The sequence below is a fragment of the Lithobates pipiens genome, unplaced genomic scaffold (genome assembly GCF_037356315.1).
Source record: "Lithobates pipiens isolate NorthernLeopardFrog02 unplaced genomic scaffold, aLitPip1_a1.2 Scaffold_27, whole genome shotgun sequence".
Taxonomy (NCBI): domain Eukaryota; kingdom Metazoa; phylum Chordata; class Amphibia; order Anura; family Ranidae; genus Lithobates; species Lithobates pipiens.
The window spans coordinates 96,272,195-96,298,032 of NW_027507788.1; the positions used below are offsets into that span (position 1 = coordinate 96,272,195).

General features: G+C 44.4%; 1 protein-coding gene and 1 long non-coding RNA gene across 7 annotated transcripts in view; one reads left to right on the forward strand and one right to left on the reverse strand.

Annotated features, from left to right (window-relative positions):
• Positions 1–25,838, reverse strand: part of LOC143934015 (cell adhesion molecule CEACAM8-like) — a 76,470-nt gene that overhangs the window by 10,418 nt on the left and 40,214 nt on the right. For 2 of the 6 annotated variants that reach the window (XM_077457246.1, XM_077457245.1), the window contains exons 3-4: positions 18,806–18,847; positions 11,806–11,940 (exon numbers count right to left, since the gene is read on the reverse strand). In XM_077457246.1, the coding sequence (XP_077313372.1) occupies positions 11,806–11,940; positions 18,806–18,847 (177 nt within the window). Of the gene's footprint in view, positions 1–11,805; positions 11,941–16,473; positions 18,233–18,805; positions 18,848–25,838 lie in introns of those variants that run through there. The other 4 variants (XM_077457248.1, XM_077457247.1, XM_077457249.1 and 1 more) reach the window with 3 other exon arrangements.
• On the forward strand, positions 836–20,850 carry LOC143934016 (uncharacterized). Its single transcript, XR_013263191.1, has 3 exons — positions 836–999; positions 7,835–7,884; positions 20,522–20,850. It is a non-coding gene; the product is annotated as an uncharacterized LOC143934016 (long non-coding RNA).

Here is a 25,838-nt window from a genome sequence, read left to right on the forward strand (position 1 = left end):
AGAAGCGGGGGCAAATGGAGAAATCGGTTCCTTTTATATGCGGCCACCTACTTGGGACCGGGCCCTGGTGTTCCATCATCGGGTTCGGAGAAAAGAGCCCTGTCCAGAGGTGGGGGGGGGGGGGGGGGTGACCTCCATGGTTTCTTGCATCGGGGGCCTGAAGGCTCTAGTTACACCACTGTGTGAAGCCATTCCTTTGTTGATTTGGATGTGTGCTTTGGGTTGCTGTCTTGCTAAAAGATGAATTTCCTCTTCATGTTCAGCTTTCTAGCGGAAGTATGAAAGTTTTGTGCCAATATTGACTGGTATTTGGAACCATTAATAATTTGCTATACTTTGACAAAGGCCCCTGTTACAGCTGAAGAAAAACAGCCTCAAATCATGATTCTGCCACCACCATGCTTCACGGTGAGTATGGTGTTTTTTTGTGATGTGTTTTAGTGTTTGGAATGATGAAACCAAGGTTTAACTTTTTGGCCATCAAACGATAACATATTTTCCCACATACTTTTGGGAGACTTCAGCTGTGTTTTTGCAAAATTTAGCCGGACTTAGATGCTTTTCTTGGTAAGAAAAGGCTTCCGTCTTGCCACTCTACCCCATAGCCCAGACATATGAAGAATGTGGGAGATTGTTGTCACATATGCCACGCAGCCAGTACTTACCAGATATTCCTGCAGCTCCTTTAATGTTGCTGTAGGTCTCTTGGCAGCCTCCCTAACTAGTTTTCTTCTGTTGTGCCATACTTTCTCCACTTGATGATGACTGGCTTCACTGTGTTCTATGGTATATCTAATGCCTTGGAAAATTGTTTGTACCCTTCTCCTGACTGATACCTTTTTAACAACAAGATCCCTCTGATGCTTTGGAAGCTCTCTGAGGACCATGGCTTTTGCTGTAGGATGCGACTAAGAAAATGTCTAAGACCTAAGGACTAAGACCTACTAGAACAGCTGAACTTTATTTTGGGTTAATCGGAGGGACTTCAAATGATAGCAGGTGTGTACTGACTCCTATTTAACATGAGTTTGAATGTAATTGTTTAATTCTGAACACTGCTACATCCCCAGTTATAAAGGGGGTGTGTACACTTATGCAACAACATTATTTTATTTTTACTCCCCCCCCCCTAAAATATTTCAGTTTGTTTTTCAACTGAGTTGTAGAGTTTATAGCTCACATTAAAGGTGGAAAAAGTTCTGAAATTATTTTTCTCCAATCATCTTCCAGGACGGCACACCTGAGAGATGACTGGTCCACCTGACAGGAAACACAATCAACAACAAGTTTAAAAGTTCCCACCCCTCCCTCAGACCCTCAGTTCTTGATTGTGTTTCCCACAGGATGGCAGCGAAACCAAGTTTCTCCTTTTTTGTTTTTTTTTCTGAGGGGTCTGGGACCCCATTTTTCTCTAAACAGGATTATTTTTCCTGGGACTCAGGCAGACAGGATCTGTGATGGTCTTGTGTAACCCCCAGGGGCACCTGGGGGGGTAGGGTAATCCTCACTCAAGGTCTTTCCTCAGGAAAGCCTTGTTTTCAGCCGCAGGGGACAGGGGAGTTGTCCTAATCGTGCTGCTCCCCATTTGTGTTTGTGCCTTACCACGAACTGTGTTCGTTGGTGGAGGCGGTGAGCTGCATCTTTCCAAGCAGTGCTGAACGCGGATGGCGTGCGTTCCAGCACTACTGCGCATGTCCGGAAGTTCGTCGAAAGACGCGTCACTTCCGAGCATCGAGTTTCCGGATAGAGAAGATCTCGCTGGGTCTGGACGCCGGCGTGCGTTCCAGCATCACTGCGCAAGACCGGCGGGAGGGCCCGACGTCATTTCCGGGCGACGGACCTCCAAAAAATGGCGCCAATCAGCGGTCATTTAAACGGCAGAGGGTGCAGTGGAAAGCACCCAGGCAGCATTTCTGGTGAAGCGCTTCATGCATTGCAGCATCTCCAAGACAAACAAGGGGAACGCTCAAGACAGCACCTGATCCAGCGATCCTGCAGGGCAGCTAAATCGCTATGGAAGTGGAAGGTCCGTCTGAGCAAACAGCTATTGAGGTCACCACAGGGGGTGAGTGATCCAGCTGTGTTTTGTAGGGGCAGGGTACTCTGAGGCAGACCCACCTTGCCCCTTTAGGACATGAGTAGCTAATTGTTTATTTTCTACTGTTTCCAGGGACTGAAGGCTCTACCCAGGGGTCAGCCTGTAGGTCTAAAGGAAAGGCTACTTCGAAGTCCAGGCGTTGTGCTAATTTAGAATTACAATAACCACAAAAACACAGCAAGCCTTTCTGCGATAGATGTATCTTTAAGCTCGCAGGCAAGGAGACCGCCCAGGTTGTGAAAGAATGTAGGGCCTTACAGTCAGAGATGTTAGCCACCCTCCAGTCTTTCCTTCTGGGAGAGAGACCCCTCATTCACAGGAAAACTTTTCCACATCTTATACGGAAAGTTCCCAGGGCCAGGTCTCCCTGTTGTCTAAGGTGGAGGAAGGTCAGGTCCCAGATTTTAGTACTGGGGAGGAAGATTCAGACCAGGATAGCCAGGGGGAGGCTAAGCCTAGGGGACTTTTGTTCTCGACTGAGGACATGGAAGGCCTATTAAAGGCCATTTATACCTCAGAAGATATCCAGGTCCCCTCTGCACAGGATAGGGTGTATAGGGGCCTAGGAAGGTTACAGGCCAGAACCTTTCCCATCCACCAGTCTCTGAAGGATATAGTCCTCAGAGAATGGAAGGAACCTGAACGTAAGCTCCTCAAACTGAAAGCTTGGGTGTCCCTTTAAGGATGAGGAGGAGGAGAAATTTTTTAAAACTCCTCGTTTGGATGCAGCCCTAGCACAGGTGTCTAAGAGGTCTGATTTATCCTTAGACTCTGGAAACATCCAGGATCAGATGGATAAAAAGTCTGAGACATTGCTCAAAAGGGCCTGGGAGGCGAATGGCGCCGGCCCTAGCCTCCGCCCGTGTAGCCAGAAATGCAGACACCTGGCTTGGCAGATTGATGGATCACGTCTCCCGGGGTAAGGAGACTAAAGAAATTGTAGACTCGCTGGAGGTAATCAGTCGAGCGGTAGCGTATGTGGCAGATGCAGCGGTGGAGACTGTTAGGACCACAGCTAAGTCAGCACCACTTCTAAACTCCACCAGGAGGGCCCTATGGGTAAAGACCTGGGATGGAGATTTCACTTCCGAGTCTCGCTTATGCGGCATTCCCTTTGAGGGTTCCCTGTTTGGGTCAGGGCTAGATCATATCCTGTCCCGTTCTACTGAAAAGGGAAAGAAGTTCCCTGTGAGGCCCAAGAGGGAAAGGGGGTAAGAGATTTTTTTCGAGGCCCCCCAACTCAGACTCATCATAAGGGGAAAGTTGAACAGAGGAAGAAGTGGAACCTTGGAAAGGGGAAAGAAAAAAGTGCAATTCTTTTCACCAGTTCCGGAGCCTCTCAGAAAGAAGGCAAATGACGCCACCGTAAGGGTAGGCGCAAGACTCAGCGACTTCCTTCCCCAGTGGGAAAGGATTACACAGTCCATATATTTTAAATCTTTTAAAGGAGGGGTACAGACTGGAATTTCAGAGTCTTCCCCCACAGAATTTTCTTATTACCTTTCTTCCCAGGGACCCAGCCAGGGCAGAGGGGTTACTGGGAAATTTAAAGGAGCTGGCAGAGCAAGGGGTAATTGCTCCAGTACCAGCCAGTCAGTTGTTTTTACTCACACGTGTTTGTGGTTCCAAAACCCGCAGGCAAATTTCGGTTAATAATAAATTTGAGAGGACTCAACCGTTACTTACTTCCCAAGAGGTTCAGAATAGAGAGTAATTATTCAGTAAGAAAATATCTTCAGGCAGGAGTCTTTATGGTCACTCTGGACCTGAAGGACGCATATCTACACGTACCTATGTGCTCCCGAACACCAGAAGTACCTACGCTTCGCAGTATGCATACAGCAGAAGGTACAACACTGGCAGTTCAGAGCTCTTCCCTTTGGGCTGGCAGCAAGCCCAAGGGTATTCACAAAGGTAATGGCCGAAGTCGTAGCATACCTACACCTGCAGGGGATAGGGTTAATACCCTACCTGGACGACTTGCTGATCTACAGTGTGGATGAGAGGCAAGCGGTGATAGACAGAGACATCATGTTAGAGACTCTGGAGACCTTGGGCTGGATGGTCAGTCGGGAGAAGTCCTCACTGACGCCATCTCGATCCAAACTATACCTAGGCTACCTGTTAGACTCGCAGGCACAGAGGGTATTCCTACCAATAGAAAAGGTAGTTAAGGTCCAGAATGCGGTTGTCACCCTTCTCGAAAGAGGAGAAGCCTCTCTGAGATATGAGTCTGCTGGGTCTCATGACCGCCTGCATACCAGCAGTAACCTGGGCACAACTACTTTCTCGGCAGCTTCAGGCCTTCCTACTTGCCTCATGGGGAGGAAAAAGAGAAACATTGGAGAGGAGAGTGTCCCTCACAGAGGAGGTCTCTCTCTCTCTCTGCAGTGGTGGCTCGACCCACACAATCTGTTGAAAGGTCGCCCCTGGTCCCAGGTAGACCCTTTGGTCTTGACCATGGACGCCAGCGCTTGGGGGGCTTATCTGGGAGACCGATATACCCAGGGGTCCTGGAACCGCAGCCAAGCCAGGGAATCCTCCAATTTCAGGGAGCTTCTGGCAGTAGGCAAAGCCCTAGACTATTTCCAAGAGCAGCTGCAGGACAGAGAGGTTCAGGTCCTCTCAGACAACCTGGTCACGGTTGCATACCTAAACCACCAAGGAGGGACAAGGTCAGGCAAACTGAGGGAGTTAGCACAACAGATCCTTGGGGAAGCAGAAAGGAAGGTCCTTTCACTGTCAGCGATTCATATAAAAGGCTCACTCAATCTGCAGGCAGATTTCCTAAGCAGACAGCCCATCCTTCAGGGAGAATGGGGATTGAGCAAAGGAATCTTCTTCCTGGTGTGCAGACATTTTGGCAAGCCAGAAATAGATTTGTTCGCTTCCCGGAGGAATGCGAAGGTCCGCAGGTTTTTCTCCCTTTACAAGGATCAAGAAGCAGAAGGGATAGACGCTCTTGTACAGGGGTGGGATTTCAGGCTGGCTTATGCCTTTCCCCCACTGGTACTCCTTCCCAGAGTTCTACAGAAGTTAACCTACTCAAGGACAGACCTGGTGCTGATAGCACCCTGGTGGCCCAAGAGGGTTTGGTTTCCCACCATTCAGAGTCTCTCGGTAGCTCCCCCGCTGCATCTGCCGGTGCAACGAGGTCTGCTCAGTCAGGGTCCAGTCTTTCACCCCAAACCGGGACGTCTCTCTCTGACAGCATGGCTATTGAGAGGGAAATACTCCGTGACAGGGGCTGTTCGGAGAGAGTGATAGACACTCTTCTCCTCAGTAGGAAAGGCGTCACCAGAAAAATGTATGCAGTCTGAGGGGGCTCTCCAGATGATACCTACCATCCTAGACTTTCTTCAAGAGGGGGTGGACCAGGGTTTGGCAGTCAGCACCCTCAAAGTCCAGGTGGCAGCCCTGTCCGTGTTTTTTTGACAGGGAGCTAGGACAAGAACCACTGATAAAAAGATTTTTGTTGGCCAGGGAAAGGGTAGTCCCAGTCAGGTCGGTCAGTTGCCCTCCATGGGACCTGTCCCTGGTATTAGATGCCTTTTGAGCCGGTGACTCAAATTTCTGTTAGACTTTTATCATTTAAGTTGGCCTTCCTTCTGGCTATCACTACGGCCAGAAGGGTGGGTGATATACAGGCCCTTTCAATTAAAGAGCCGTTTTTGCGTATCCTAGAGGATAGGGTAATCCTCACTCAGGATCCCCTTTATTTGCCAAAAGTAGGCTTTGTTATTTCACAGGAGATTATTCTCCCGTCCTTTTGCCAGAATCCCAAGAATAAGGAAGAGGAAAGGTTCCATTTCTTAGATGTCAGGCGCTGTCTCCTAGTCTATTTAGAAAGGGTGAGAGACTTTAGGAGGTCCAGTCACTTATTGATCACCTCAGGGAAGAGAAAGGGTCTACAAGCCTCTAAGGCAACGATGGCTAGATGGGTCAGACAAACCATATCTATTGCTTATAGGCAGGCAGGTAAACCAGTGCCAGCCCGCCTTAAGGCGCATTCAACCAGATCCCTGGCGACCTCCTGGGCAGAAAGGGCAGGCGCCTCAATCGACCAGATCTGCAGAGCAGCAACATGGACGAGCCATAGGACATTTCTGAGGCACTACAGAGTGGAGCTGTTGTCCCCTCAGGATTTGGCATTTGGCAGGAAGGTCCTACAAGCGGTTGTCCCGCCCTAAAGGTAGGCCTGAACTTCTTGCTTATCGTCTCAGGTGTGCCGTCCTGGAAGATGATTGGAGAAAATGACCAGTTACACTTACCGGTAACGGCTTTTCTAGGAAATCTTCCAGGACGGCAGGCCTACTCCCCTACCCTTGTTTTATTGGTGTGGTATATTCATTCCTCACAGAATGTTCCCTCTGACACCGGTGTGGACTTTTCTTTACCATAACTGAGGGTCTGAGGGAGGGGTGGGAACTTTTAAACTTGTTGTTGATTGTGTTTCCTGTCAGGTGGACCAGTCATCTCTCAGGTGTGCCGTCCTGGAAGATTTCCTAGAAAAGCTGTTACCGGTAAGTAACTGGTCATTATCTTTGTCTCATTTGTTTTACATCACAAAAACCTGACATTTTAGAAGGGGTGTGTAGAGGTTTTATATCCACTGCATGTGGCCAAGGTTTCTGTGCCGAGAGCGTGCTCCCAGCACAATGACCGAACTGTCATACACAGCTCTTGTTCTCTAGTAATGAGTAGGAGCTGGCGGGATTGACTCCTGATCATGTGACAATTGCCAATAGCACAACTAGTGCTAGGAGTCATTTGTGAGCCTAAATATGTACACACAGCATGGCTAAATCACTGAGTGTTCCATATGAGTAAATGCCATTGATAACTAATGGCAAAGGTCTAAGGCAGGGATCTCCAAACTATAGCCCTCCAGCTGTTGCAGAACTACACGTCCCATGAGGCACTGTAAAACTCTGACCTTCACAACATGACTAGGCATCATGGGAAGGTAGTTTCAGAACGACTGGAGGGTAGCCAGTCGTTCTGCAGATAAACGCCAGTTTGGAGACCCCTGGTCTAAGGGCTTGTGATTGGGGAGGGCAGTAAAACGCCACTGTTTCCCCTTTACCTGATAAGGCAGCAGCTGGGGGGGGTACACATTACAGTACGTAGCTCGATTTATACTCATTAAAGCCTGCCAAATATGACCCATTCATGTGAATGGGGCTGCTCTATAAACATGCCATGTGTGCAATGCCGGTAGTTGTGGCATAATGGTGTGGCCTTTAGAGGCTGAAAACAGGCAGTGAGGCTGCCTGTCAAACGCCTCTGCAAAACGATTCAAGTGTGAATCACTTTTCAGAGCAGTGTCAGCGCCTGCTGCTAGTGTGAACAAGCCCTTAAGCCCTCCGTTCACACTAGTGCGACATGTGATTTGACAGGTCCAAAGCAAATGAAAAGTCACACAGTTTTCAACAATGGAACTGTTCAAATCAGAGCGACACCAACTTTGTGGTGCTGCACCGATTTGAATAATAGTTCCTGCACTATTTTTGGGAGATTTCAGGTGCCACTTGGCTGACATCTATGCGACCATGCACAGATGGTAGGAATTACCCCGTTACAGCTAATTAAAAAGATCTTTGGTTTCAGCAGTAACTTATCGGTAAATCAAAAAATGCTTATTGCTCTAACAGCTAGCAACCTCTGAATGAACCCTGGTTGAGAAAGGCTGGTTTCGAGAAATGACCGCTCATTTCTGCTGTATTTCTACAACAGGAAGTGAAGGAAACAGACAAGGAAACAAAAAACTGACTTTTTTTGGATTTGTAAGTATGACCCACAATTTTGAAAAAAAAAAAAAAAAAAAAAGTTTATTTTTTTGCTTCATTATAAATAAAACAAAGTAAAATAGTGAACAAAAAAAAAAAAAAAAAAAAAAAGCTTACATATAAATGAAAAGAAAAAAACTGGGAAAAAAAAAAAAAGCTAAACTAGCTAAAAGTACTTACTAAAGGGAGAAATGTGGGGAAGCTGTAATTGGGCTGATAGGATTAAACAGGTAGCAAACCACCCCCCCCCCCCCAAAAATTAAAATAAAATTGGGCCCCCCTGCAGCATTATACCATAATGCGCTGCTAGTATGCACCGCAGAGCAGTGCTGTCACGCCCCCGGTGCTAGGGGACAGACTTTTTGGCAGAAGAGACATGCAAAAATCACTTTTGCAAAAAAAAAAAAAGTCTTCCCGCTAGCTCCTAGCTTTTTTATTTTGCGTGCAATAAAGGTAGGGCATGTCTGTATGGAGCATGTGCAGAGGTTATACCAGGGCTTGAAAATTCTGCTCGCCAAATGCGAGGGTAAATTCCTTTCTGGCAAGAACAGTAATGCCCTGTATAGATAGAGCGGGTGGCTTGCAATGTGATCCCCAGGTCCCGGGGATCGATTTGCATTACACTTGTGCTCCAAGCCTCATTTTGAAGCTGATTTCCGGTTTCCGACATCTTCGGCATCGCCATTACACTGGGAGCGCCGCTCAGGGGATGGGTGCAGGTGAGGTCCACTCAACACCGCCGTGGCAGACACGTGAAGGAGAGGCCTGCCAAAGGTGCACATCCCTACACCCGCCAGCTAAAGGTAAAAACCTGGGGACACTAATGTAAGGGGGGTGGGGGGGCGCTCTCTTTTTCTAAAGAAAAATGTAATTTCATAAGCTTTAGGGGGGTGGGGTTGGGGGATTGACCTGGGCAGGGTTTGGTGGGGCAACTGGTGAAGAGTAAGGTTTTTGCCTGGCTAGTAGGTTTAGACTTGAAATTTTAAGCCCTTGGTTATACCATCACTGACTGCCACATGTGGGAAATGGAAAATAACCAGCTTGACATTTTAAAATACATTTATTTGAATGAGGCTGGTTTACATATGTGTGTTGCATTTGCACTCCGCATTGCCCAAAAAAACGTGTGTGCTTTCTGGGCATTCCAGTGCAAACTGCAAGCACATTATCTTCTATGGGAATGCACCTGATTCGCAGATGCATTCCGTTGTGAACAGAATAAAATCCTGATCTGATCAAAAATTAATGTGAAATGCTGAACAACTACTTTGTCAATTAGCTGTGAAAACGGAGCTTTAATACGCAATGCACATGTGTGAACCCAGCCTAAAGCATTAAAAAACACTGATCTTGGTGTGATCAAATGCTTTTGATTTTTATTTTATTTTTTAAATGGCGCAGTTGCCATAATTTACAGTTTACCCGGATGTCAAGTCATCGCTTCCCAGTTATCATAGCAGAGAGCCGATCAAAGCAAAAGCCAGCTTTGTTCGGCTGTCCGGAGGTGGGACAGGAAAGCCAGAGCAAGCTGTGGACCTCCCTTGCCACTGCTTGTAATAGTAATCGAGCGGCTAGGTAGCCCCTCTGATTGCTATTACAAGAAAGCTGACTGTCAGCTGAAAATAACAGTACCGGAGTGATGCCTGCCGCTGCAGGGATCTTCCCAATACAACCATTTGAAGACCGGTGACGTACCAGGTACATGACTTGTTATGTTATTGTTATTTTGGTACTATAGAGTCCACCTACTGTAGGTGATAAAGTTCTGCTTAACCTCTTCCCGACCGGCGCATGCAGATGTACGTCGACAGAATGGCATGGACAGGCAAATGGGCGTACCTGTACATCCCTTTAAATTTGCCAGCGTGAGTCGAATCGCGGGGCCCACGACTCGATCACCACGGCGAAACCCGTGATTGTCTCGCGTGGAGGAAGAATGGGGAGATGCTAATGTAAACAAGCATCTCCCCGTTCTGCCTAGTGACACTGTCACTGATCTCTGCTCCCTGTCATCAGGAGTAGAGATTAGTGACATGTCACACGTAGCCACGCCCCCCCCCCCCCAGTTAGTAACATGCCCCTAGGACAGTGATGGCGAACCTTGGCACCCCAGATGTTTTGGAACTACATTTCCCATGATGCTCAACCACACTGCAGAGTGCATGAGCATCATGGGAAATGTAGTTCCAAAACATCTGGGGTGCCAAGGTTCGCCATCACTGCCCTAGGACATACTTAACCCTTACACTGCCATCTAGTGGTTAACCCCTTCACTGCCAGTGTCATTTACACAGGAATCAGTGCATTTGTATAGCACTGATTTCTGTATAAATGACAATGGTCCCAAAAATGTGCCAAAAATGTCCGATGTGTCCGCCATAAAGTTGCAGTCATGATAAAAAAAAAAAAAAAAAAAAATAGCTGATAGCCATTACTAATAAAAAAAAAATATTAATAAAAATGCCATAAAAAGATCCTCTTTTGTAAATGCTCTTTTGCAAACCAATCAATAAACGCATATTGTGATTTTTTTTTTTTTTTACCAAAAATAATTTAGAAGAATACGTATCGGTCTAAACTGAGGAAAAATAATGATTTTTTATATATTTTTGGGGGATATTTATTATATATAAAAAAAAAAAATTAGTTTTTTTCAAAATTGTCGCTCTTTGTTTATAGCACAAAAAATAAAAACCGCAGGGGGGGGGGGGGATCAAATACCACCAAAAGAAAGTTCTATTTGTGGGGAAAAAAAGGACGTCAATTTTGTTTGGGAGCCACGTCACATGACAGCGCAATTGTCAGTTAAAGCGACGCAGTGCCGAATCTCAAAAAGTGGTCTGGTCATTGGCCAGCAAATTGGTCCAGGGCTTAAGTGGTTAAAGCCGTTGTAAACTCTGTTACACCACTTTTCTATAATAAGGCTTACCTGTAGGTACTGTAAATATCTTCTAAACCTGCATCGTTTAGCAGATATTCACTACATGTGCTGCTGCCGCCATCATCGGCGCATACGCACGGAAGAAACGGCCCACTGGTGCCGTTTACTGGCAGCTCCCGCTCATGCGTGGAAGTGACGTCATCGCGACAGGGCATCGTTATAAAGTATTTCAAAATGCCTTTGTTTACAACCTCTTTAAAGTGCAGATCAAGAGACATCCTATTGATCCAAAAAGATATAATTACAATGTAACAATAAAATTGTTACAATGTATTTATCAATGAAGTCTGCAAACACAGTTTGCCAGCTCGGTTTTTCACAGGAACTGCTGTGTGCCCTCCAGCAGGGAATATCGGAACCAGCCTTTCATACTGACAGCAACTGTTCCCCACAAATTTACAGATGTTAGCTGTTTTTGGTGGGATGCAAGACATATGAGATATGCCCAAAGTACTTACAGTAGATTAACTATTTTAAGGTGTGGTTTATATATGCTTAGGATCAGCAATTAGTTAACATTTGCCAAACGTAAACAGTATAAGGACCTACCTTTTCAGAACGGCAACATGTAATAAAGAAAAAACACACTGGCAAATGTTTCCATGCAACTTTTGGACATCAAGGAGTACTTCAGATGACTGTGTGTAGAGTGTCAATAGCTGGCCATAGAGATTGAGGGTAGCCAGATCCTGCCAGCCCTACGGACACACCTGACAGTAGCTGCCCACATTAACACAAAAGCTGGCACAGGTTTATTTTTAACCAGTCGCATCCAAAGTTCACTACAGAGCGGTCAACTATCCGCCTGACTCCATGCACTAGAAAACATGTCCCAATCCTTTACCCACATCATGAGTATTCCTGCTTTGGACAATGCAGTTGTCTATGGGCTGTCAGGCTTTACCTGACAGTGCTATATAAGGGCAGCTTATTGAACATAAGGAATTAACTTCAAAGCTGAGGAAGATTCTACTCACCTGATTTGTTAAACTTAAATGCATATACACCACCAACAATTGCAGCTATAACAACTACTACAACCGCTATGACAATGCCAGCTATCGCTCCACCACTCAAGCCAGAATTCGGACCGGGGGTAGTCACAAGAGAATCTATTAAGAAAAAAAATAAATACATGTAACTTTCTAGATAGATGCAATAATAGATTAGTACAGCCATGGCCAGAAGTTTTGAGAATTACACAAATGTCACAAAGTCTGCTGCTTAAGCATTTATAGATCTTTTTGTCAGATGCTTGTAATTATACTTCTGTATACCATAGTAACATTGCATAAACGTAATGTCATTGTCAATAAAAGCCTTTGACACTTATGAAGAGAGTCAATATTTGTAGTGTTGACCTTTCTTTTTTAAGACCGCTGCAATTCGCCCTGGCATGCTGTCAATCAACTTCTGCGCCACAACCTGTCTAATATCAGCCCATTCTTGCATAATCAATGCTTGGAGTTTGCCAGAATGTGTGGGGCTTTTTTGTTCACCTGCTTCTTGAGGATTGACCACAAGTTCTCAATGGGATTAAGGTCTGAGGTGTTTCCTGGCCATAGACCCAAAATGTCCATGTTTTTCTCCCCAGGCCACTTAGTTATCACGTTTGCCTTATGGCAAAGTGCTCCATCATGCTGGAAAACACATGGTTCCTCACCAAACTGTTCTTCCAACCATCCCAGTAGTTACTCTCAAAAGGATGTTTTTGTACCATTCTTTATTCATGGCTGTATTCTTGGCTAAATTGTAAGTAAGCCCACCCATGAATGGTCTCTGGATGCTTTACTATTGGCATGATACAGGACTGGTGGTAGCGCTCACCTTTTTTTTTTCCTGGACAAGGTTTTTGTCCAGATGCCCCAAATAATACTTTACCCCGGTTCTGGGCAGTCCAATCTCTGTACCTTTTGCAGAATATCAGTCAGTCTCTGATGTTTTTCCTGGAGAGAAGTGGCTTCTTTGACACCAGGCCATCCTCCAGAAGTCTTCTCCTCACTCTGCATGCCAATATACTCACACCTGCCTGCTGCCATTCCTGAGCAAGCTCTGCACTGGTGGTGCCCCGATCCCGCAGCTGAAACAACTGTAGGTGATGGTCCTGACTTGGCTTTCTTGAGTGCCTTGAAGCCTTCTTTACAAATGTAGTGGAAATGTTTTTTGGAATTAAATTAATTTGTATGGCAAAAAGGACAAATAATTGCACTTCATCTGATCACTCTTCATAACATTCTGGTGTATAAGCAAATTGACACAAATATAAATTGTTACAAAGTCTGCTGCCTCAGTTGTTATGATGGCATTCTCAAAACTTTTGGCCACAGTTGTACACAAACATCAAATGACCTCTTGCCAGACAGTCACGCTAACATGTAAAGCTGGCCATAGACAAATCAAATTTTGGCTGGTTCGATGGATGGCCCTGTCGGCACCACCTGGTTTAACAAAATTTGTTTTTTTTCAATCAACTTTTGTCAAAAGAAGCCGAGGGGAAAATTGTCAGGAAAACATGCATTTAGTCGGATGAAGGCACTGTTTGGGTGCCAGCTGTTGGAATATAATAACCCAAGTAAAAAAATATATGCCTGTGCATGTTATAACATGCACCTTCATTTTAAGAGGGAAGTTTCAGGGATTTTTTTTTTTTATGTAAATGTAATTTTAAATAAAGAACCTTGAAGGAAAATAAGGGTCTGTGCCCATCTGCAGCCTCGTCATTGCCCATCAATGCAGCCTGCTCAGTGCCGGATTACACAGAGGGATCTCCTCTTTGCCCGGCACTCACAATCACACACAGTCCCACCTCCTATGATAGACAGAACACTGGTCCATTGCCCAGGACATGTGACTTCTAACATAGTTCCACCTGCTTGACTGGCTCCTGTGTGTGACAGAACGCGGATCCCCTGTTTAATCTGTGCTCAGAGTAGGGGTGCGCATCTTCACTGGTCTCGCGATTCGATTACGATTATCTGGTCAATGATTCAATTTCGCGATGCATCACGATTACTGACGAGCTCCCACTTCCGCTTGGGCCACCTAGTATCTTTTTAGTAAAAGTCAGAAGTTACACTTTTTTGTAGCTCACTCCCATAAAGTGCACTACCAACAGCACCATGATATACAGCACTACCAACAGCACTGTGATAGAGAGCACTGACATCAGCAGCGTGACATACAGCAATGACACCTGCACCGTGATAGAGTGATCTGACAACAGCACCGTGATAGAGAGCACTGACATCAGCAGCGTGACATAAAAGCACTGACACCAGCAGCGTGACATAAAAGCACTGACACCAGCACAGGGATATACAGCACTGACCAGCACAGGGATATACAGCACTGACACCAGCACAGGGATATACAGCACTGACACCAGCACAGGGATATACAGCACTGACACCAGCACAGGGATATACAGCACTGACACCAGCACAGGGATATACAGCACTGACACCAGCACAGGGATATACAGCACTGACATCAGCAGCGTGACATAAAAGCACTGACACCAGCAGCGTGACATAAAAGCACTGACACCAGCACAGGGATATACAGCACTGACACCAGCACAGGGATATACAGCACTGACACCTGCGCCGTAAGCAGCCCCAGGAGGAAGTCAGCACAGCACAGGGATGGTGGGAACCCCTCATAATGAGCATAGCACAGGGATGGTGGGAGCCCCTTGTAATATGCACAGCAGAGGTACAGCCCCAGGAGGAAGTCAGCACAGCACAGGGATGGTGGGAGCCCCTTATAATATGCAAAGCAGAGGTACAGCCCCAGGAGGAAGTCAGCACAGCACAGGGATGGTGGGAGCCCCTCAAAAGCAGCCCCAGGAGGATGTCAGCATAGCACAGGGATGGTGGGAGCCCCTCATAATAAGCAGCCCCAGGAGGAAGTCAGCACAGCACAGGGATGGTGGGAGCCCCTCATAATAAGCAGCCCCAGGAGGAAGTCAGCACAGCACAGGGATGGTGGGAGCCCCTCATAATGAGCATAGCACAGGTACAGCCCCAGGAGGAAATCAGCACAGCACAGGGATGGTGGGAGCCCCTCATAATACAGGTACAGACATTCACACATGGCTGCTGGGAGGTCAGAAGGGATAATAATCCACAGCTTACAAACAGCCCTGTGAAGTTCCATGTACTATCTCTGTGCTGACCAGTGGCGGCTGGTGCTCAAAATTTTTGCGGGGTGCAAACAAACTGAAAAATACTGAACCTCCCCCATCAAACGCAACCACCTGTGCCCATCAAATGCAGCCAGTGTGAGGTGTAAGTAGAGTACAAACCCATTTGTACTCTTACTGTTACTTTTTTTAATAAATACAGTGGGGCACATCATTCGATGGATGTGCTTTAAAAAAAAAAAAAAAAATATGTGTCACTTCATACCGCATTTCACAGTAAATACATCCCGATCATATGCCGTGCTGAGCCCGACCCGCCTCTCTCGAGTCCTGACGTAAGTGGGGAATTCTCAGCCCCACCCGCTGACGTCAGGACTCGAGAGACATGAGAGGAGAGAGAGGCGGGAGGTGAGCGGGGCACATCATTCAATGTAACTCGGCATTTATAAAAAAAAAAAAAAAAAAATCATTTTAAAAATATGTTTGGAGTGCTTTCCTGGGAGGGGCGGGGCAAGTTGTTATGACGTCACCGGCAATCAATTTTCCGGTCCGTATGCACCGATGCCATATCGGGGACACCGAATCCCGATGCATCGATTAATTTCAGCACTCCTATTTCTGAGTAACTGAGTAATGCGGCGCTGCATTACAAGAAACACTCACAAGAATAGGCTCATTTGTGTGTATTATCCTGCAGTCTCCTTGGATCCGGTTTTCTGCCAAAAACTGTCCGCCCCGTACTGCACAGGTGCATCGCTTGCGCAGTACGGAGGACAGGGAGACTCCGAAAGTAGCTGAAGATGAACAGCGCCTGCCTTTCGGCGTCTCCTTGTCCTCCATGTTGCGCAAGCGCAGTACAAGGCAGAGACTATGCGACGGAGGACAGTATTCGACACAACACCGGAAATGGTTCCTGGTGCGTGGTATTGCAGCAGCAGGTCCTCAGCGCATCCTGTGGCCATGGGAGAAGAGCCAGGACCAGCATGGAGCACATGGAAGTGACGTCACGGGGACACATCCCGTGGAGATGCTCACAGGAAGGAGTAGATACTGATAGGCTACGCGCTCGGAGCTTCAGCTCCTTCTGTTGGCCTGGGGTGGCCTATATTTACGTCCGCGCTGTGGGACAACAAATCACAGCATGTACTGTCTAAAACGGCCATAAATAAATATACTTAGAGAAGTATTTCCTAATGAGTTGAGGCATAAGCTAAAAAAAAGGAGAATATACAAACACATTATATATATATATATATATATATATATATATATATATATATAATTGATTGTAATAACAAAATCTCTATGTACACATTAAAAAAGGGGGGCTAATAACAGATAACGATTTGGAAACAACGGGAGGGCTAACGGTAATTTAAAAGTCATAAGTTTATATATATATATATATATATATATATATATATATATATATATTTTAACATTGGGGGATGTTTAACTCAGTGGTAGATGCCTTTTTAGTAAGTTCACAGCGAACAGGAACTTAAGTTTAAGGGCATAGTAGCCCACTTTTATTAAAAGGAACAAAATAAAGTTCATACATGCACTTGGTTGACCACACAGGGGTTCTTCTCCCAAAAACAATACATGAAAAATGCCAAGCCACCTGGCTCTCTTCAGCAGTACTGCCACCTAGGCTTTACGCTTCAGCCTTCTTGGCCATATAACACGGTTCCTGTACAACTACTGTACCTCTTTTCAGCTTCCTTGCTGCTCAGGCCTTCCACTTCAGGCTCTCATCTTTCTCCTTAGATGCACACAGCTTCAACACACACACACACACACACACACACACACACACACACACACACACACACACACAGCGTCTATCTAGAAAGCAGCCCCTCACTGCTCTGATCCTCAGACTTGGGTCTCTGGCTTTCTCTAGTGCACACCTGCTATCTCTGGACTCCTAGAGACCTCCTGTCTCTCTGGGTGGAGCCCAGAACCCTAATTCTGACTCTGCTATAAGCCCAGGACCCACCTGCTCAATCAACCAGCCAGACTCCTGGCTGTTCCAAAAACCCGATCCCAGGATTGGAGATTCCATCCCCCCCATAACGCTATGGAATCTCTGGGCTCCAGATCCCCAAGTGGATTTTACAAACTTTGGAGGAAACTGATAAAACAGATTCCTCCACATTAAATACTCCTGGAGCCCCTCAACCTGCCCATTTGTGAACCCTGGGCGACAATTACTAGGACAGGGAACTGTACTGTCACTATATATATCTCTATACACACACTATATATATATATATATATATATATATATATATATATATATATATATATATATATATATATATATATATATATATATATATATATATATATATATATATACACACACACACACACACACACACACACACACACACACACACACACACACACATACATAAGAGACATACATTGGTAATAAAAATACATACATGTAATGGTACTAAAATTAGACTAAAACAATCCATAGACAAGATGCTAAAATTGTAAAACGAATATTTCATGCAAAGTCCATTAACGTATATTATTAAAGAAAATTGATTACTTAGTTATACCTAAATGGAGGGAATGGTCATGCCTGTATATGACCCCACCATACACACACACACACACATATATTGTATATATGTAGTGCCGGCTCCTGAAGAGCATGCACTATGTGTTTTGTCATTTAACTTTTCCAGTTTGGTTTGGGGTTCAATTACTCTAAATTTTGACCTCAGTACCAGTCTGGCTGGACTGCGTGGTGTTCTGTCTGACCATAGGTGGTGCTGTCATCTCTGGCAGGGTTTATAACACAGTCTAGTTGGGTGCATTAAGAGTTTACTCTCTCTCGGAACCAGCCCAGTGGGAGTGCCACTCTTGCTGTGCATTCTGGGAGAGGGTGCTTAAGGTGCTGACGTCACATGCTTTAGAGGTTCCGGTCCAGAAGTGCTTTCTGGCTGTTTGGTCCTGGTCCTCGTCCTCCTGACCAGCCCCCAGGGCTCTCATGGCCTGGGGTGTGGATCCACCTGACTCAAAGTCTTGGGGCTGGCTGGCTGAGGCAAAGATACTGAAAGAAGGTTTCAAAGGTGGTCCGGTGCCGTCTCGGTTTGTGGAGAGGCCCAATAACTGTGGAAGCATCCAGGGGAGGACTCTTTGGGAGAAGGCCACGCGAAGGTTGGTTTCTCAGAGGGAGCCTGCAGGCTGAGTTGAAAGACCCCAAGTGAATCTGGTCTTGTGTGGTATCGTCCGACCAGCTGCAAGACATAAGAGGGTTCTCTGAGTTGTCTACAGCTTTCAGTTCTATTCAAATGTTCTACAACAAGTCTGTGGCAGAGACTGTATTTGATTGAAGCACCCTGTTGGCTGCTAGGCCTGGTGAGAGAAGGACTATCAGATAAGGGTGAGGATCCAGCTGTGAATGGCTATTCTCTGGATTTCTTAATATGAGAAACTTTTTCTATTTGACTTAGTACTAAGAGTACTTAGACTTTCCTACCTAAACCCTCTAAACCTAATTTGAGAAACTGTGTTCGTTTATTCTTTTTTCAAATAAAAATTTCTTAAGTGGATCTGGCTTCAGCTTCGACAGTTCTTGGGCCAGCTACCTCGGGAAACCCCTAGACATACACAAGGTCAAGAAGGTAACGGTAAGCCCAATTAAATCAGCCGCTCCTTCGGGGGTCAGTGCTACATATCACATATAGACGCACCCAAATATACATGTGCGTCCAGCATGTTGGGGAAGAAATAAAGGTGGGGAGGGAAAACACGTGAAGCACAATTTATCACTATTATCACTATGTGGGCCTTAGCATTACTGTACTTACTATGGTAGTTGATCATGGTAGTAATATGAAGGATTGGGTTTGCTACAAAAAAGATGACATAACGGTATTAATAAAAAAATTTTTTACATGCATGTACATATATACACACATTCACATAAAGGCCTATGCGAACACATACTAAAGAAACATTAAAAGTCAAATTGCACCCAGTAAAAATAAGCCTACCCTATCTATTTCTGCAGCCCCAGTTCTCATACCACTAATGGGAATGTTTCAGTGCAAAAAAACTCTTTGCCTGACATGTACATTTATTCACCAGGGCCAAAAATCCTTCAAAGTAAAAGGGAAATATTAAACAATGAAAGATTTCTACAACTGTTCCAAGGACGATGTTGTATATTGTCTCACATGTCGGTGTGGACTGTTTTATGTTGGGAGAACCATTATGGCTCTCAGACAGTGATTTGGTGAGCACAGGCGCTTTATTGAACAGGGCCGTGACCACCATAGTGTCCCTAAGCATTTTTCAATACATCATAACAAATCCACACTTAGAGTGTGGGTCACTGAGTCCATTCCAGGGTCATTTCCTGCCGCCGAACGATACAAACGCTTGTGTCAGCAGGAAAACTTTTGGATTTATTCTTTAGGTACTTTAACACCAGGGGGGTTGAATGAGGATATCAAGGTACACACAGTTTTGTGAGCCTCCTTTGCCCCATGAGACCCTCCATGCACACAAGTATGTGTTCGCATATTCCAGGCATATGCAATTAGCGGACCTCCAGCTGTTGCAGAACTACAAATCCCATGAGGCATAGCAAGACTGACAGCCACAAGCATGACACCCAGAGGCAGAGGCATGATGGGACCTGTAGTTTTGCAACAGCTGGAGGTCCGCTAATTACAGATCCCTGGCATATACCTTTATGTGAATGCATGTACATTTTTTTTCTAATTAATACCGTTAGGTCAATTTTTTTTTGTAGCAGACCCAATCCATCATATTACTACCATGATCCACTGCCATAGTAAGTACAGTAATGCTAAGGCCCACATAGTGATAATAATGATAAATTGTGCTTCACATGTTTTTCCTTCCCCCCCCCTCCCCCTTTATTTCTTTCTCAACGTGCTGGATGCACGTATATATTTGGGTGTGTATATGTGCTTGCGCATGCATGGGTATGTATGCCCTTGCATATAGATCCATGTATATTTTATTTATATATAATGTATGGTGGGGTCATATACAGGCATGGCCATTCCCTCCATTTAGGTATAACTAAGTAATTTAATCAATTTCCTTTAATAATATACATTAATGGACTTCCCATGACATATTAATTTTACAATTTTAGCATCTTGTCCATGGATTGTTGTTTTAGACTAATTTTAGTACCATTGCATGTATGTATTTTTATTATCAATGTATGTTTCTTATGCATTTTTTCTATATATATCGTTGTGTGTAGTTTTTAGAGTGGTGTATACATGGGGGAGATATATATATACTTATTTTTATTATTATTATTTATATTTTATAGTCATTTTTTATTATTATTTAATTTTTTAATTTTTTTTCTCTTTTAATTATATTCTTATGGTATGTCTCATAATCTTACTTGTATGACTTTTAAATTAGCCCTCCAGTTGTCTTCATATCATTATCCGCTACTAGCCCCCTCTTTTAATGTGTACATAGAGATTTTGTTATTACAATTTATATATATGGTGTATATTCCCCCTTTTTAGCTTATGCCTCAACCCATTAGGAAATACAGCGCGGACGTATAATTATTACTATGCAGCGCAAAGCCCGTCAGTATCTACTCCTTCCTGTGATCCGCTCCTCCGGAATTGTCCCAGTGACGTCACTTCCGTGCACTCCACGCTGGTCCCGGCTCTTCTCCTGTGGCCACCGGATGTGCTGAGGACCTGCTACTGCAACACTACGCACCAGGAACCATTTTCAGATCCGTGGACAGTCCAGGATAATACACACAGATGAGCCTATGCTTTTATCTACTTCTTGTGAGTGTTTCTTGTACATTGTGTCATTAAAAATCAGTTTTAATACTGCACTTAGGTGGCGCTTCCTTTGTTCTCTCCACCTTATTCTCCTGCATACAGAGCGAGCTCTCTGAGGATAGCAGCCACCCTAATCACCTCTTCACCACCTGTATCTTTGGACTACTATATCATACTTATGAACTTATGATCCCCCATCCAATATACATTGAGTAATAGTGTTCTTATCACTACCACTCTAATTTATTTGACTGTATATTACACTGTATCCTGCACTGACAGTTATTGTTACTATTGTCAGAAGAGGTACAGTATCTCACAAAAGTGAGTACACCCCTCACATTTTTGTAAATATTTTATTCTATCTTTTCATGTGACAACACTGAAGAAATGACACTTTGCTACAATGTAAAGTAGTGAGTGTACAGCTTGTATAACAGTGTACATTTGCTGTCCCCTCAAAATAGTTCAACACACAGCCATTAATGTCTAAACAGCTGGCAACAAAAGTGAGTACACCCCTAAGAGAAAATGTCCAAATTGGGGCCACAGTATCAATATTTTGTGTGGTCACCATTATTTTCCAGCACTGCCTTAACCCTTATGGGCATGGAGTTCACCAGAGCTTCACAGGTTGTCACTGGACTCTTCTTCCACTCCTCCATGACATCACAGAGCTGGTGGATGTTAGAGACCTTGCGGTCCTCCACCTTCCTTTTGAGGATGCCCCACAGATGCTTAATAGGGTTTAGTTCTGGAGACAGGCTTGGCCAGTCCATCACATTTGCTCGGCTTCGCTCAGCTCTTTTTTATTCTAACTCTATGTCCATTTGGATGGTGGGGCTTGAACCTGGACTCAAGGCGCAGGCGCTGTTCATCTTCGGATATTTTCAGAATCTGCTTGTCATGTGTACTGCGTATGCTCAGTACACAGAGGACACTATCCAACAGGGGACACTATTTGACATGACACCGACAGCACTCATGTAGCCCCAGACCATGACACTCCCACCACCAAGCTTGACTGTAGACAAGATACACTTGTCTTTGTACTCCTCACCTGGTTTCCGCCACACACGCTTGACACCATCTGAATCAAACAAGTTTATCTTGATCTGATCAGACCACAGGACATGGTCCCAGTAATTCGTGTCCTTAATCTGCATGTTTTCAGCAGGGTTTTCTTGCCCATTGTCTTTAGAAGAGATTTCCTTCTGGGATGAAAATAAATTAAAAGTCTCTATGTGAGGAGTTGATCCAGTCCAAACGTGAAATACAGGTCACCATCCACCTTCTTAAATGAGACTAGCATGCAGGCACCCTGTGATGTTCCCGTCACCTTTAGAATTAAAGGCTTACCGGATAGTATGGATCCAAACGAATCTATATTCGAAGGATCATACAAGCTTATGACTTAGAAGCCAAAATTTGCAGGTGTAGATTTTCAAGGAAGTATCAACTCAGACTCCTCATAAAGTTGTCCCAACTAGTTGTTAAATCCACATCAGTATACTCCAGCTCAAAATGTTGAACTCATACAAAGGAAAAATAAGGAGCCACAATAGTGTAAATCCGTTTAAGAGAAAAAAATTTAATAAAAAAGTAATGAACTCACATGTAACCAAAGAAATCAAGCGCTTAATCCATAAAAACAGTGCTACAGCAGTAGTCCCGACGCGTTTCGTCCTCTACAGACGTCATCTGGGGTAGCACTACACTGTAGCATCATCACTTATATAGTAAACAGTCAATTTGGGCGAGAATTCCATCTGCCTGTGTCACCGCGTGTCATTTCCGGTTTAAGATGGCGCCCGGCGTGCGTTCCACGCCTCATTACAATGTTACAGCATGTATCAGCAGACAGACCATGCCCAAACATGTGTAAAATAAACCAATAAATGAAAACTAGGTTGGCCCAAACATTAGAAACATACCCAACGTAAAAATTAGCCAGACGTTGTGATTTATTCCACTCTGTAATACCGTTAGTAGTGTTTCCGGGTCATGATTAAACGCATAAGGGGCATGGGTACGGATCCAATCATTATCATACCCAGCCACCTATGCCGACAAAGCCACACCCACCACAGGGAGGCACCAACACAGTGGGCGTGTCGTACATAGAGAGCACTGATGCCCCCGTCAAGCGGCGATGGAACGCACCGCGTACCGGAAGCACCAGCACCACACGCACGTCCGACGCAAGGGGCGGCGTAAGAGGAAATACGTCACAACCCATCGGAGAGCGTCGAACATCGGAAGTGACGTGAACGGAAGGTACAACACATCCGGCCAGGATGTATCCGACAACAGGAAGTGATGTAATGAAAATACATCATCTCCGGTGTCAAGTGGGACATATGTAAACATACGCCGGACCATACATCCTAGAGGGGATGTACATTTAAGTACACCCATACTAATAAGTATGGGATGGGAACGATTATGTATATGTAATGAAAAGATGTTTTTAAAACAATCTTTATACAAAATATATATCAGCACCGACACAACACATGCCCGGACAAGCACTGTGACAAGTACTGATAGCACCTAAGGCAGATAGAATTCTGTCCCAAGACCAATATTATTAGTATAACATAAACAGCAATAATAGAAAGGCTGCCACTTACATAAAAATCAAAAAATCAAAAAATGTTAAAACAGATAAACAAATTAAAATAAAACACTAAAATAAAATATTATCAATGTGCATATTAACCATTATTAATGAAGGCATTAATATCCCATTCTATGTTCAAACCAAATGGCGAGTAAGAACGAATCAAATATATCCAGTAGGTTTCTAATCTGGAAACACCCCGAGTCATAGCACCCCCCCTCCACGGAGGTGTATATTTGTCAATAGCTAAAAATTGGGTACCTGTTGGGTCACTGTTATGATGTTCCCTATAGTGTCTCGGGACAGTGTGTTTAGAGACCTTACTCTTTATTAAGGCTATGTGTTCCCCCACTCTAATCGCAAACGTCCTTGTCGTCCTCCCCACATATTGTTTACCACACGGGCAAGTGATCAGATATACTACATACCGGGTACTACAGGTACAAAATGATTTTATAGTATGTGTTCTATTAGTTGTTGTTGATACAAACTCAGTTGTTTTATGTCTCCCAGCTATATTAAACTGACATACCACACATTTTTTGCAAGGATAAAAACCTGTTAGATTGTGAAAAAATGATGGGCGACAGGGAGGGTTAATGACATTGGGAGCAATGAAGTTCCGTAGAGAGGGTGCTCCCCTAAAAAGTACTTTCGCCCGTTCAGGTAACTTTAAATTGAGGACTGGATCACTTCTTAATACGTCCCAATGTTTATTAATGATGGTCTTGATTTGTTTATGCTGTACCGAAAAGGATGTAAGCATAGACCACCTATAAGTGTCCACAGGATCGTGACGGGCTTTCTCAATCACTAGGCTCTCCCTGTTAGTGTTAATAACCTTCTGTATCTCTACATCAAGAACCATAGCATCATATCCCTTGTCTTCAAATTTTTGTTTTAGGATTCCTGCCTGTGTCCTAAACGTATCAAGGTCCGTGCAATTCCTACGCAATCGTAGAAACTGACTGCGTGGTATCGAACTCAACCATGATCTATGGTGGCAGCTGTCAAGGGGAATAAAACTATTCCTATCAGTCGGTTTGAAATGCGTTTTGAACACAAATTTATTGTCTACTAATTCGATCTCTAAATCAAGAAAATTTATCCTAGAAAGGCTCATTTCAAATGACAGAGAAATCCCCCTATCGTTATTGTTCAAATTCTTAAAGAATTCAGTCAATGAATCAAATGAGCCATTCCATAGGAGGAGGATGTCGTCTATATACCTGGCCCACAGGACCAAAGAGGGGTTCCCCTGGGCATAGACGACATCCTCCTCCCACTTAGCCATGAATAAATTAGCAAGACTGGGGGCAAATTTGGCCCCCATTGCTACACCCCGTTGTTGTAAATAATACTTGTTGTTAAACCAAAAATAGTTATGTTCCATGGCAAATTCTAAAAGTTCTATGAGGTAATCACATTGGAATGATGCCAAAGAGTCCTCGCGATCTAAAAAGTATCGGACAGCATCTATACCCATTCCCTGAGGTATGCAAGTATAGAGGGACGCTACGTCAGCTGTAGCTATAATACATTGCTCATGAAGCACTAAACTTTCAAGTCTCCTGATTGTAGCACCCGTATCTTTAAGATAAGATGGGGTTTTTTTAACAAGGGGTTGCAAATAAAAATCTATATAACGGCCTATACGTGAAGTGACCGAATTTATGCCACTCACTATGGGCCTACCGGGAGGGCTCACCAGATCTTTGTGGATCTTCGGTAAGTAATAGATTACAGGAATTGAGGGGGAAATGGGAACCAAAAAGTTTTTTTCTTTATTGTTCAATATTTTTTGATCATAGCCTTTATTGATAAGATCTTTAAGTTGTTTTTTGTATATAATCGTAGGATTGTTGGGGAGTTGTTTATAGGTACCTGGCTCACCCAAGATCCTATGCATTTCAGCTTCGTATTTATCCCTGTCTAAAATCACAATACCCCCCCCCTTATCAGCTGGACGTATAACTACGTCTTTTTGCTCGCATAAGGACTTAAAACCGTTTGTTGAAAAAGTGGTTCTATTATTACACTTCGTAGGGAGTTTGTCAAGATCTCTTAGTACTAAGTCCTTAAATATTTTTACAGCTGGTACAGAGGGTACAGGGGGTATAAATAAAGATGGGTTAGCCAACCCAGAGTGTACAGTTCCCGAAGTGGCCGCTAGATAATCCGTTCTGAACGGGTTGGTTATCAAATACCGTTGAATGTTAATCTTTCTGATAAATTTATGTATATCAATGAAAGTATTGAATTTGTTAAGTCGTTTAGGGGGTGCGTATTTCAAGCCCTTGTCCAATACTGATAATTCAGCACTGGAGAAGGATTTCTTGCTTAAATTAAACACACCTTGTCCCACTAAACCCGCCTTCTTTTTCCTCCTCTGTAATCGCTCTCCCCCTCTACACCCTC